This window comes from Petaurus breviceps, unplaced genomic scaffold, assembly GCF_028583685.1.
Source record: "Petaurus breviceps papuanus isolate PSGF00001 unplaced genomic scaffold, PetGlider_PUasm1.0 182, whole genome shotgun sequence".
In the NCBI taxonomy this organism is placed as follows: Eukaryota; Metazoa; Chordata; class Mammalia; order Diprotodontia; family Petauridae; genus Petaurus; species Petaurus breviceps.
This window is the reverse complement of record NW_027185786.1, coordinates 4,934,967-4,949,132: the sequence shown is the minus strand read 5'-3', so window position 1 is coordinate 4,949,132 and position 14,166 is coordinate 4,934,967. Positions and strand designations below refer to the sequence as shown.

Genomic DNA, 14,166 nt, shown 5'->3' with positions numbered 1-14,166 from the left:
ACACATGAAATAGATAAGTCATGAAACAAGGCTATGAAGGGAACTCTGATTCTCTGGTTCAAAAACCTGTAGAGATTCCTAGGAGCTTACCTTGTTAGGCTAACAGACTCTATCACACACATGAAATAGATAAGTCATGAAACAAGGCAGTAAATTACAAATGTTTAAATGAGTACAAATAATAAGTACCATAGGAATTCATAGAATCCTAAGAGTTGGGGCTGAAAAGGACTTGCCAAGTCATCCAGGCTTCCCCCTCACTTCAGGAGATGAATGTGAGCTGAGGAGAGAAAGGAAAAGGCTCTGTGGAGGAATTGAGACTTTAAATGTAAAATGGATTGTAAGGTTTGTAGAGGAACTTAGCAGTGTGGCAGGAGGAAAGAGTTCCTGTTTAAACCTAAGTTTAGAAAGATGGTACTGAAGCCATACTGTGACAGGCCTCAGTAGCCATGCTGCGGGGGCTCCCAGGCTCTTTTCTGCCAGTGTTTTCCAGGAGCAGATGATACATCAGTAACAGGACCTTTAAACAGGTGTAGAACAGGTTCTTTGATTTGATGCCTCACTTTCGCTGGGCAGCCCCTTGGCTCCCTTCACATAAGGTTCTTAAGAGCTGGGTGATAGGTACCCACAGGTCAAAATATCTGTCTAGTTTAGTGGTGTCAAACCCAAATAGAAACAGATCCCTGTGGCTGCATGCAGACTTGGAAAGTCACAATGAATGGTGCTCATGTTAGATTTTTATTTTTGTCAAACTTTTCCCAGTTCCAGTTTAATTTATTTCTACAGGAGGGGGTAACATTTGGCAGTGAGTTTGGACACTGTCTTAATTTTAAAGATGAGGAAATTGAGGCCTACAGGAAGGTTAGGTGACAAGGTCATAGAGGTAATAAATAACAAAACCTGGATTCAGACCCATCTAAGGAAAAAATATGGTGGTGGAAAATTAAGAAAATGAATAGGAATTAGCTATAACCAAATTTAATTGTTGAATATTCCATCTGCTATAAGATGATTTAGGCTGCAGGGGTGGGGAACCTACAGCCCCAAGCCCACATGTAGCCCTCTAGGACCTGAAGTGTGGCCCTCTGACTGAATCCAAACTTCACAGAACAAATCCCCTTCATAAAAGGATTTGTTCTGTAAAACTTGGACTCAGTCAAAAGGCTGTACCCAAGGACCTAGAAGGCCACATGTGGCTTTGAGGATGCAGGTTCCCCACCCCTGATAGGGCGATATGACCCACCTTACTCACTGATCTTGCATATATGTATGTTATCACTAAAAACAGTTTGACAATGAGAGAGAGTGACTGGCTAGTTCATAGAGTGGTTTTCTCTTAGGGAAGGTAATTCTGGTCAATTAGACTGCCAGACAGTCTTCTCTTTCCTGCTGATCTGTATTAGCTTCACTTAGAGAGGAGAATGGTTCTCCACCTTCACTATACTCTCCTGCTTGGCTGCCCAGACCTTGTTCCTTCCCCCAGTCCTTTGAAATGTGTTCTGAAGCTGACCTGGCCTTGTTTATGACCTTGTGGGCAGTTGATGTCATAATGTTGACTCAACTAGTGATCCAGGTCTCTGAAGAAAGGCCCTGTCTCCTTTGCCTCAGGAGCAGGGTGGGGGGTACTTTCTTCATTCTAGTGCCTGGTTTGGCAGGCGTATGCTAAGGGATTGCCTCTCAGGTGCTCCACAGGCAGGACTTGCTGCTAGACTAGGGAGACACTTCGTCGCAAGCCCTAAACTGCTTAGGGAAGGCTTCTGAGGAGCCCCAAAGCAGGCCCCCCACCAAGGTGAGGGCTGTGTGGTAGCCTGACTGCATGCTGACTTTGGCCTCCAGGTGTTTAGTAGTGTGGTTGCTGCCGTCCCGGAGGGCACCTGGGGTGAAGAATCTGCAGCCTGGGGGGGGTGGCCTTTGGGGTCTGGCCAGGCTCTTCCACCCACATGTCTCTCTCCTGCTCCCCCAGGTCCGAGGCTGGCCAAGCCTCCTCAAGATGTCTACTCTGCCCAGGACCAGCTGCTTTTGAGACGCCTTCCCTGGCCCTGATTGGTTGTCCTGGCCCATCCATCTTCCCTCCGGCCAATGACGGCCTCCTTCACACCTGGGCCCTGGCCAGGGTGGCAGTTGGAGCTGCTCTAACTGCCATTGTGCAGGGGGAAGTTGTGGAGGCCATGGCCGGCAGGGGTGGCCGAGGCCGGGGCCAGGCACTGGGCCTCTTCTCCCTGGCCCTGCCCGTGGGGGACGTAAGTGTAGCTGGGGCGGCAGGGGTCTGGGGAGTTTGGGGGGACGCAAGTTTTGTTGAGGAGATGGAGAAGGAGGAGCAGGAGGGAGCCCAGGCCCATGCCTGTGGACAGACCACTCTGGCCTCTCAGGCTGGGCCCTTCCAAAGTCATCTCAGAAGATGAAGGAAGAAATGGAGTGGGGAGTAATCCCTGGGCCCACGATCTTCGGATCTAGCCTCCTCATTTTACTGATGAGAAAACTGAGGTAGAGAAAGGGTCAGTAACTGTACAAGGGTCACCCAGGCTGGTAAGTGTCTGGGGTGGGGTTTGATCGTGGACCTGGTCTGGCCACCAGTTGTTCAGTGCCCCTCCTACAACAATAGGGGATAGGAAGAATCCCATCATCACCAACTCTATAAGGTCTGCAGGGCAATTGGAGATTGTGAAACTGAGTTAAGATGATCACATTTGAGTCTGTAGGACCTGAGTTTAAAAGGAATTGAAAAGAACAACCAAAAAAGTTTAGAACCCAGTTGGAAAAAAAGGCACTGGGTAGCTGCGGTGCTATTTATTATCTTTTTCTGTTTTGGTGAGTCTGCACTGCTAGGTTGTTGGAGGGTTTTAAGTGGGAAGGAGGGAGAATGCTCCTCAGTCTTTCTGTGGAATGAACAGCAGAAGCAGAGATTTCATTAGGGTAATGCCAGCAGGTACCAAGAAATGTTGTACATCTTTGCTCACTATCGAGCAAGGACAAAATAAACTATCACCCAGATTTGCCACCGAGGATCCTAGAATTTGTAGCTGACGGTGCCTAAGAGGGCATCTGTAGTCACTTCTTCATTGTGCAGAGAAGGAATGGGAGGCCGAGAGGGATTAAGGGACTTGCACAAAAGCTGTGGAAGCACTAAGTAGTGGAGCTGAGATTGCAGTGAGCCAGGTATCCCTGCCTCCAAAATGTGGAGCTAAGGGATTCGAACTCAAGTTCTCTGATTTCAAATTCAGTGCTCTTGCAACTGCCCCACTCTCAGTGACATGGAAAGTTTAGAAGGCTGGGACTGTGTTTCTATAAAAGTGTTAGTATATATTAAAAATTATTCCTGTACGGTAAAAAGTGGTAATCTGCTTTTAGGCTTCTTGTTCTTCGGCCACGCCCTGCTCTTCTTCTCCTCTTTGGGGTTTTCTTGGCAGAAATACTAGAGCAGTTTGCCATTTCCTTTCTCTGGCTCATTTTACAGATGAAGGAACTGAAGCAAATGGGATTAAATGACTCGCCAAGGTTACATACCTAGAGAGTGTCTGAGGCTGGATTTGAACTCAGGAAGATGAGGCTTCCTGCCTCCAGGTGCCACCTAACAGCCCCTATTTTCAGGCTATTTATTTACTGCCTACTTTAGCAGTTAAGTGCTATAACCAAAGCATATATGGTTTATAAATGTCATATATTAGCCTCTGTTCAATATATAGGGATATATATATATGGACATATATTTTAGTTTACATCATTCATTTCCATAAGATTTTGAGTTACAGATTTTCCCCATTTTTCCCATACCCACCACCCCAAAACAGTGATTCCACTGAATATCCTGTCCCCCAATCTGCTGTCTCTTATATCTTCCCCATCCCCCCTCTGATTTTTCAGTAGGGCATGGTGGATCTCTATGCCCCAGTGCCTGTATATCTTACTTCCCAGTTACATGTAAAACAATAATAATAATAATAATATATATTTTTTTTAATATTAGATTTTAAACCTTTGAATTCCAGATTCTTTCCCTACCTCCCTCGTCACCCACCCTTACTGGGAAGATAAGCAATTCAATATAGATTGTACATGTGTAGCTATGCAAAACATTTCCATAGTGGATATATTATGAAAGACTGACTGTATTTCCTTCCATCCTATCCCACCCCCATTTGTTCTATTCTCTACTTTGAAGGGATATATGAATTTTAAAAATTAAAGAATTAGCTTTTGATGTTTTGAGTGAAAAATGAAAGAATTACAGTGTGGAAATTCTTTTTTATTCAAAAAAATCAACAAAAAACCATTTGGATTAGGAAGGAGCTTGAACAATTCTAGCCAATCTTTTAAAAAAAATTTAAATACTGAATAAAATAAACATTTCCATATTCACAATAGAACAGAAGATAATGTACATGAAACCACAAATCTCTGTTTTGCTACATCTTGTTTTTCTTTTTAAGTATATAGGGTATTCCAAAGATTATAGTGAAGTCTTTTTTTTTTAATAGCAGAGTCTTAAACTTTAACTTCAGACTCACATAAATGCTACAACTTTAAAAAAAATCACTTGAAAGTTAAATATTTAAATTTCTGTTATGCTTTATTGAATTTTAAATAATATTTAGTTTTGGGCAGCTAGGTGGCTCAGTGAGTAAGAGCACCGGCTCCAGTGTCGGGATGACCTAGGGATCAAATCCGGTCTCAGATACTTAGCACCACACCCAGAAATAACTGGCCGTGTAACCTTGAGCAAGTTACTTGCTTAAAAAAAAAATTTAGTTTTAACGAGACATGGCAATATTTTTTTTCCTTTGTTGCATTTATACTTCTGAAGTTATTAAGCTCAAAACTTCAACTTTGGGGGAAACCTGTATATTAAATTCAACATGTAACTTTTTTTTAAAGAGACAGTTTTAATCTGAATTAGTCCAATCTTTTTATTTTTTGTCTTTTTGGAGGGGGGAAGGCAGCACAATTGGGGTTAAGTGACTTGCCCAAAGTCACACAGCTAGTAAGTATTTAAGTATCTGAGGTCACATTTGAACTCAGGTTCTCCTGACTCCAGGGCCTATGCTTTCTATTTACTGTGCCACCTAGCTGCCCCAACATGTAACTTTCAAAAGCTCCCTTGCTGTACTTCCGGCTTCCTTTCTGTTCTCTTCTATGTATTTAAAAAAAAACTTGCAATATTTCCTATTTCCTTCCCTTTCTCCCTCCCTTCCTTCCTCCCTCTTTCCTTCCCTTCCTCCCTCCCTCTCTCCTTCCTTCCTTCCTTCCACCAATTCTAGCCCTAGCCTCCTCTCCCTCTCTACTCCATTAGGAAAAAAAGAAAGAAAAACCCCTTGTTAACAAAAAGTATGCACTGTCAAGCAAAACATATTCTCATGTCCAAAAATTTTTGAGATGGGTAGCATTTTTCATCATCAGTCCTCTGGAAACAGATGGTGTTATTGCATAGATCAGAGTTCTTAAGTCTTTCAAAGTGTTTTCTTTAAAGGCTTATCCTTATTTTATAAATTGTTGTCATTTATTTATTTTTTAAAAATAAAATTATCTTTTAGTTTATATTGCAAATATTTTTTTCTGGTATTCATATCCTTTCCTGCTCCTATAGAACCATCCCATATGTAACAAAATAAATTTTTTTAAAGACAGAGAAAGAAGTGGCAAAAAAAATCAGCAAAATTGATCAATAAATCAAAAAAGTTTGTTCTTTGTAATGCCACAACTTTCACTTTTGATTGTTTGTGATTACCTTCTTGTTGTCCTAGTATGTATTGTTTTCTTTGCTCCTCTTCATTCTGCATCAGTTCATGTAAATATTTATCATATTTGTAGCTTCTCCAGCATAGTAATACTACATTCGCCTACCACAATTTGTTCCACCATCCCCAATCATAGCTCTGTTCATTTCACTCCACATCAGTTCATACAGGTATTTCAAGATTTCTCTGAAATTACCCCTTTCTTCATTTCTCTTGGTGAAATAATATTCCATTGCATTCATATATTAAAATTTATTCGGCTATTCCGCAATTGAGGGGCATTCCCTTATTAGTTTTCAGCTTTTTGCTATAACCAAAAGAGCTTCTATAAACATTTTTTGTACATACCAGTTCCTTTACCTCTTCCTTGATGTCTTTGAGGTATAGACCTAGTGGTAGCATCTATGGACATATACACAATTTATTGACTTCTGAGGCATAGTTCCAAGTTGCTTTCTTTCTTAAATGTCTGGATCAATGCACAGTTCCACTGATGACAGTACATTAATGTGCTTGTTTTCCCTCAACCACCCAGCGATTGTCTTTTTCCTTTTTTTTTTTTTTGTTATCTTTGCCAGTCTGATGGGTGTGAGATGGAAGCTTAGCTTTTTAATTTTTATTTCCTTAATTATTAGTTGGAGAATCTTTTCATATTCTTGTTGACAGCTTGGATTCTTTCCTTTGAAAACTGCCATATCTTAATCTTTAATCTACTAGGGAATGACTTTTGTTTTATGAATTTGAATTAGTTCCATATATGGATGTAAGACCTTTATCAGAGAAACTTGTTGCAAAGATTTTTTCCCCCAGTCAACTATTTCCCTTACAATCTTACCTGCATTGGTTTTGTTTGTGCAAAACTTAAAAAAAAATTTATGTAATCAAAATGTCACCTGTTTGGTCCTGAACTCTTCCCTTTTTTTTTTTTTCTTTTTTTGGAGGGCAATTGGGATTAAGTGACTTGCCCAAAGTCACACTGCTAGTAAGTGTGTCAAGGGTCGTCTGAGGCCGAATTTGAACTCAGGTCCTCCTGACTCCAGGACTGGTGCTCTATTCACTGCCCCACCTAGTCACCCCAACTCTTCCCTTATTGATAATTGTAAAGGTATTTTCTTCCTTGCTCCTGTGATTTGTTTTTGATAAAACCTTTAATATCTAAATCTAGTATCTATTGGTCTGCACCAAACATCTGCTTGACTGCCCTCTGCTTTTCCTGTTGTGTTTGGTGGAATCGTGAGTTCTTACACTGGGATTTGGAAGTTTTTGAGTTTATCAGAGAGCATTCTGTTGTATTCATTTGCTTCTGTATGCATTGATCAGTTCCTTTATTTTTAAATAATACTAAAATAACTTTGATAGTCACTTTTTTTGTAGTACAATTTGAGATCTGGTCCTGCTAAACTTTCTTTCTTGCTTTTTTTTTAAATTATTTTTCTTGAGGTTCTTGACTTTTTGTTCCCCATCCTCGGATTTACAGATGAGGAAACTGAGGCAAAGAGCAGATTTCCCCAGAATTACACAAAAGTATCATTGCCAGATTTGAGGTGGAAACCAAAGTTGCCTCGATTTATTTGCACTTCTCCAGTGATTTAGTAGGCTTGACAGCTGGGTTTTCTGCCCGCCCCGATCGGCTGGAGGAGGCGTGGCCCGGCTTCTGGGGGCGAATCTGGGGGCGGGCCGGGGGCGCGGCCTGGAGCCCCTGAACGGAAGTGGCCGTCCCGCGCCCAGCCCCCCAGTGCAGCCATTGCTCATGGGTTCTCCGGTGCCGGCCCCGGACCCCGCCCGGCGGGGGTCGTCCAGCCCGGGCCATCGGCCCGGAGCCATGGCTACCGACTCGTGGGCCCTGGCGGTGGACGAGCAGGAGGCGGCGGCCGAGTCGGTGAGCTGGCCTTGCTTGTCACGGAGCCTGGGCCCTGCGGGGCCGGGGCGGCCGCGGAGGGTGAGCGGGAGGGAGGACGAGGCGGGCGCTCTCAGCTTCGCGTCCTCTCTTGCCCCTCCTCTGTATTGGGAAAAAAGAAAGATCCCAGGCCTCGTGAGCAGTGGGCGCAGCGAGGCTCGCTCGTGCCCTGCTGTGTCAAATCTGCGCTGTCAGCCCATCCCGGGTTGGGAGGTGGGCAGCAGCTAGGGAGGGGTTAGGCCCAGGCGAGCCCGGGGGTCGGTCTTACCCAGCCATTTCTGGTCCCAGTACCTTCCTTCCCATTCGACAGGTACACAAAGAAAAATGGGGAGAGCCCCTGGCTCTCCTCTGCTGTATTTGAGAACAGAAACGGCTTCATTTTTGTAATGTATATCCAGCATAGTGTCTGGTTCATAGGATCCTTGATAAATACTTGTTGATTGATTTCATCCCTTTAATGGGCAGTGTAGCTTTTGCTCTGTTCCCTCTTATATACTAAAACTCCTCTCTTTTCCCCTTCCCAGACATTTTTTTTTTTGGCAGATGTCGTAATTGTCGGCATTGGTCGTAAGTGGAGAACTAGATAGCCCTGATTTGGGACCATCTCTCATATTTGTGATTTGAAGTGTTTTTCAGAGGCCCTGAAAGACATCTCAGTCATTGGAGTGTACTAATTACCGAAATTCCTCTAGTAGAAATTAATTGCTTTGAGTCTTGTGCTCTGGTAACATACCAGTACCCTTGGGTTTGGTAACAGGTAACCATCATCTGTTACTTAACATTATAATATTAAGTGGCTTATAAAATACTTTTGACTTTGCAGGCTTTAATGGAAGGAGAGAGGTATAAAGTGGGAGCAGAGCTAATTGAGGATAGTTCTGCTTGGGTGGGCAGGCATCATCATCCTTATGGACCTTCTAGGACAAAGGAGAAAAATGGTTTAGAAAAGGCTAGTGGGGTGGGTACTTAAGGTTTCCAACCTTTTTAGTTTTAGCTGAGGCCAGTACCAGTTAGTTTAAATTTTCTGCCTTTCCTATGGGGGAAGTTCCACAGAACTAATTCTATGAAGGTTCCTCTAATAATTGTTTAAGAAGGAAAATGTAGATCTGTTTTAGTGATCTCTAAATTATAGGATTTTTTAAGTGCGTGGATAAAAGCCAGTTGAAAGTTTGTAGTGCTGGTAACACAGTGCTTTGATAGGTTTTCTGTTGTTCTTTCGGTTTGCTGGTTAATTTCCAGAGGTAGAAAATGTTTCCATAGAGATGTGTAACATTTAGTTCTTTTCCTTTGGTCACAGTAAATAGAAGAGTAGGAGGGTAATTTAAGAGCAACTGTAGCTTCTTGTACTCATTCTTAAGTTTTGGAATTCATCTCCAGAGTGATGGAAAATAAGAGTTGGAACAGAAAGGGTTTAGTGAAAGATAAAGCTGACTTTGCTTTACAGGTCTGTAAAGAGAGCGTGTTTTACGTGTTCTAAGTTCCATAGAACCAGGTGGACATTCTGTACTTCTGGGTTGTGCTGGGATCTTTACAGAATGCCAGAAAAATTTTGTTTATTTCATTATTACTATATTTTTACCTAAAAGTTATATTCTAGTTGTTATAATTTGATACAAGTCTATTTGTTTAGTAGGAAGAATAATACATTAAATAATAACATATCTTTTATTGAAAAAGTCTTAAAATGCTATATCCAGCATTGTTAGTGATAAATATTTGCAAGCGTTAGACGTCAGTGTTTATTGAAAGAAATACAGTTTGAGTAATTTATGGTAAGCAATTATTTCTTTGGATAGGCATTCAAGCATTGTTATTAAGTTTGTTAATACAAATATTAAAATAACCATCCTCAAACTTCTGTAGCAAAGAGTAGATTGACACAAGTAGTTTAGCCTCTTAAATTTATCTGTATAATAATTTACCAAGATAGCCAACATCCAGCCATATTCTTTACCAGCAATATTTCATCAATATGTAGTTTAATATTTTTTCCTTCCTGTCTTCCCAACATTACTTCCCTTGTAGATTTTATTCTCACAGATACCAGAAGAGACAGATAATTGTTGTTGTCACCTGTATTTTTCTTCATAGGGTCAGGTCTTCTCCGAGCCCAGTTGACCAACAAATGAAATTATTTTCTTGCCCTGCCCCTCCTTCAGCCCTAATCTTGCATGCATATTGAAAATATCCACCAGCTTTTAAAAATCTATTAATTAGCCTTGGCCTGTTCTGGAGAGTGATTTTTAAATGTGATTTGATTATGGTGACTTTTTAAAGTACTTACTTTGAAATGTAATGGTGCTGTTAGTGTCTTTTTAATCCTTCAAAATACATCTCATTTTTGTTTTTGATCGATTGCTCATTTGACAGCCTTTCTTATCCAGAGGGAAAAAGTGTCTTCTTGAACTCACAGAAACCTGACTCCCTCCAGAAGACATTTCATTCCAGGCTAATTCTACATTCTACATTCTAGGTGTGCTTTCTGAAATTTACCTGGACACACTGGCCAGTAAGATGAGTAGGCATGTTCCGTACCCCTCATTCCCTCTTCCAGGCTCTCCTTATGTCCCCGTCAAAAAGCAGCTTTTTTTCTTTGAGATTCACTCTCTGCATCTGTATCATCCTAGCCAAATTCTTGTTGCAGTCTTTTAGCTTCCAAGTCATTCTCCTTTCTTTGTCAAGGAATTCATTGTCTGACTCATAGTTGTCTTCTCCACTCACTGCCCACAAACTTGAGAACTTCAATATATTTTTTAATGTTCCTTAAACATCTTGACCTTCCAGTTCCTTAGTCTCAATTCATAGTACCTACTCATTCACTGTACCTTAGCCAGACATACAGTTGGATGGTCATACCTTTGATCTTGTCATCCATAACTGTACAGCCCAACGTAGTATTCTGTTTTGCATTTTTTCCCTTGGCATAGACTAATGAATGCATACTTGGAGTGTACGTCTTCTGCCTCGTAAGCCTTACCTTTCTTAGGCTTAACCTAGGGGACATTCTCATAGGGGGCTTTCTTGGTCCTCCTTGTTGTTAGTGCTTTCTTCCTCCTCAAATTACCTGTAGTATTTACCTTTATCTGTTTATGTATTATAGGCCCTAGCAGAAGGAGAGCTCCTTGAGGCCTGTATTATATCCCTAGTGCCTGTTAACCTAACCTTCCCACCTTGTCCATCTTCTTAAACCTCTTCAGTGACACAGGCCTTCTTGCTGTTCATAGAACAAGAGGGTTCGTTGTATCTTCTCTCCCTGTCCTCCAAGCCTGGGATGCTTTCCCTCCTCCTCTCCAACTACTGGCTTCCTTCAAGTTTCAACTTAAATCCCATTGTTGTCAGGAAGTCTTTCCCAACTGATCTTAATTCTTGTGCCTTCTCTTTTTTAAATTATTTCCTTTTCCTGTATACACTTCGAACATATTTGCCCGCTTGTTGTCTTATCTCATGAGTTAAGGTCATGAGTTAAGGTCAGGGACTGTCCTTTACCTCTTTTTGTATCCCCAGTGTTCAGCACAGTGACTGGTACGTGACACTCAACAAATATTTATTAAATCAAAGCAACATAATTTGACATAATTGTTGCTTAATGATAGTTTGAGTGAATAAAATGAATGTTTGCCTAGTAGGCTAGGTTCTGTCTTTCAAGCTTTCATCTTCTTTAGTTTCAGTTTCTTGTTAATTACTTTTGTCCTTTATTTCCCAGTTTAAAGACCATTCTCTTTGGAAGAAAAAACATAAGCAAAATAGAAATTGGGTAGCTGAGTATTCTCACTGTCATCCATTGTCTTCATCTCACCCCTTCTGAGCAGCCATCTTATCTTTTTTCTTATGTTCCTCTTGCCCTTATTTACTTAATTTAAAAGCATAAAAACAAGAAACATTTGGTGTTGTCCTTTGAATGCATTGCTAACCACAGTTCATTCTGAAGATTAAAAATCCTTATACTCATCTTATAGGACTATTCTATTCTGTGTTGTATTCATCTTCAGTTTATCTAGCTTTGCTTTTGTCTTTTGTGCTTTTAAAAATTTGATTTGGGGTGGCTAGGTGGCGCAGTGAATAGAGCACCGGCCCTGGAGTCAGGAGGACCTGAGCTCAAATCCTACCTCAGACAATTAACACAAAAACTAATTGTGTGACCTTGGGCAAGTCACTTAACCCCAGTTGCCCTCCAAAAAGCAATAAATAAAATTAGAATTTGTGTTGCTTAATGAATTCACCCTGCATCTGTAATGTTCTCTTTACACTAGTCTCTCTTTTCTTATTCCATTAATATCTTTTTTGCTTTTATCCTTTGAATTCTTATCCAGTTTTCTTGGGTTGATTTCCCATGTATAATATTAGGCCAATGAACTCATCTACCTGTCCTTTGTCCAGCCCTTTCTAATACTTTCCATTGTCTTTATTGTACCAGGTTGGAGAGGAAACATGGAAGCATAAGTTTTGAATTGTGTGTCTTAAACTACATAAACTACATAAAGGAAATGTCATCTCTTTGACAGCAGATACTACTAACTTTTTTTTTTGTATCCCTAGTCTCTAGCACAGCACAATAACGATCTTAGATTTGATTTGACCAGTTGCTTCTTAAGAGTGAAAAGATAGAATGTTTGGTTTGTGTTGTATCTGAAGGGCTGCTTACTAAAAGGATACAATATTTGTAAGCATGGGGCGGCCAGGTGGCTCAGCGAGTAAGAGCATCGGCTCCAGTGTCGGGATGACCTGGATCAAATCCGGGCTCAGATACTCAGCACCACACCCAGAAATAATAACTGGCCGTGTAACCTTGAGCAAGTTACTTAACCCCAATTGCTTTAAAAAAAAATATTTGTAAGCATGGCACTGTGACAGATAAGTTTGAGTCTTCTGGATGCCTGAAGTAAGTAAGTAGTTCACTTACAGTGAATAGTATTGACTGTATTTGACAGCAAAAGAAGAATCAAAAAAGACTTTGATAGACATGGAGGCACCTGGTGAACTGTGTTCTGGAACTAACTCTTCTTAGAAGTTCTTGATAGCTTTGGATGTAAAAAATTGTTAGAGTTGCTGAGAGCTTTTTACATGAGGTTAGTATTTCTTCTACCTCCTGCATAGTTTGAGTTCAGATTTTACTTCAGAAACTAGTTAGGTGACCTCATTAACTTGTTTGCCTCAGTCTCCACATTTGTAAAAAGGGGATAATAATATTACCTGTATTTCAGGAGTTGTTATGAGAATCAAATGAAATGATGTTTGTATAAGTGCTTGCTTAGCACCTAGTAAGTGTTATCTATTATTATAGTTGAGATCAGACATGATGCTGATGAGTAGTAGTTACATGCTGGCTGCATTTTTATTTCTACTTTGGGTATTTAGATGTCTCCGTCTACTGAGTAGTCATATTATTCCTGGAAGTCAGAGGCTTAGGGTGCCCAGCATGTGGTTGGTGGCAGTTGAATTTGAGGCTGTGCTTAGGCATGCGGTAGTGCCATAGATGGAGCACATTTCTCAGCGTAACTGGTTTATAACCATTCGTGCTTATAAATGCTATTGTCTAGACTTGGCATTCTTTCCTATATGCCTTGATAAGGCCATGTGCAGCTGATGCCTCTACTTCTATTACTCTCCTTGTAACTCTCGGAAGTCTGGCTTCTGACCTCATTGTTCAACTAAAACTACTCTTTTCAAAGACCAGTGATATCTTAATTGCCAAGTCCATGACCTTTTCTCAATACTCATTCATCTGGACCTCTCTGCAGCCTCTGACACTGAGAGGCACCCTCTTTGTAATAATACCTCTTCTCTTTAGGTTTTTATGTTACTGTCCCTTCATGGTTCTCTTCCTCAAGACTGCTTCTTCTCAATTTTTTTTGCTGGATATTCATTCAGGTCATATTTTCTAACAATAGGTGGTCCTCAGGACCCTGTTCTGGGATCTTTTTTCTTCTCCCTCTTTATTATTTCATTCGGCCATCTCCCCAGCTCCCGTGGATTCTGTTATCTCTAAGTTGATGTTTCTCAGATAGATTTGTCCAGTCCTAACCTTTCTTCTTGGGCAACTAGGTCGTATAGTAAATAGAGCGCTGGCCTGGAGTCAGGAACATCTGAGGTCATATCTAGCCTCAGATACTGGCTGTATGACCTTGGGCAAGTCACTTAACCCCGTTTGCTTCAATTCCTCATCTGTAAAATGGTCTGGAGAAGGAAATGGCAAACATTGGCTCCAGTATCTTTTGCCAGAAAACCGCAAATGGGGTCGTGAAGAGTAGACACAGCTGAAGTGATCCAACAACAGACACCACCTCTCTCCTGACTTTTAATCACATCTCTAACTTCCTGTTGGCCATCTCCAACTGGATGTCTTGTAGGCATCTTAAACTTAACACCTTCAAAACCGAGCTCCTCATCTTTTCTCCACTCCCTCTGCTTCTCCTGACTTCCCTATTACAGTCAAAGACACTATCATCTTCCCAGTCACTCAGGCTCATGCTTTAGGAGTCATCTTCAACTCCTCGCTCCTCACTCCTCGCTCCATCAGTCCTCAGTCCTCAGTCCTCA

At 41.2% G+C, this 14,166-nt stretch overlaps 1 protein-coding gene across 1 annotated transcript in view; it reads left to right on the top strand.

Moving 5' to 3' along the window:
• The first annotated feature begins 7,424 nt into the window (after positions 1-7,424).
• The window catches only part of LOC138160846 (ATP-dependent RNA helicase DDX19B), a 49,515-nt gene continuing 42,773 nt past the window's right edge, over positions 7,425-14,166 (top strand). Inside the window, exon 1 of the mRNA XM_069087652.1 lies at positions 7,425-7,611. Coding sequence (XP_068943753.1) covers positions 7,483-7,611 — 129 coding nt within the window. The 5' untranslated portion in view covers positions 7,425-7,482. The remainder of the gene's footprint in view (positions 7,612-14,166) is intronic.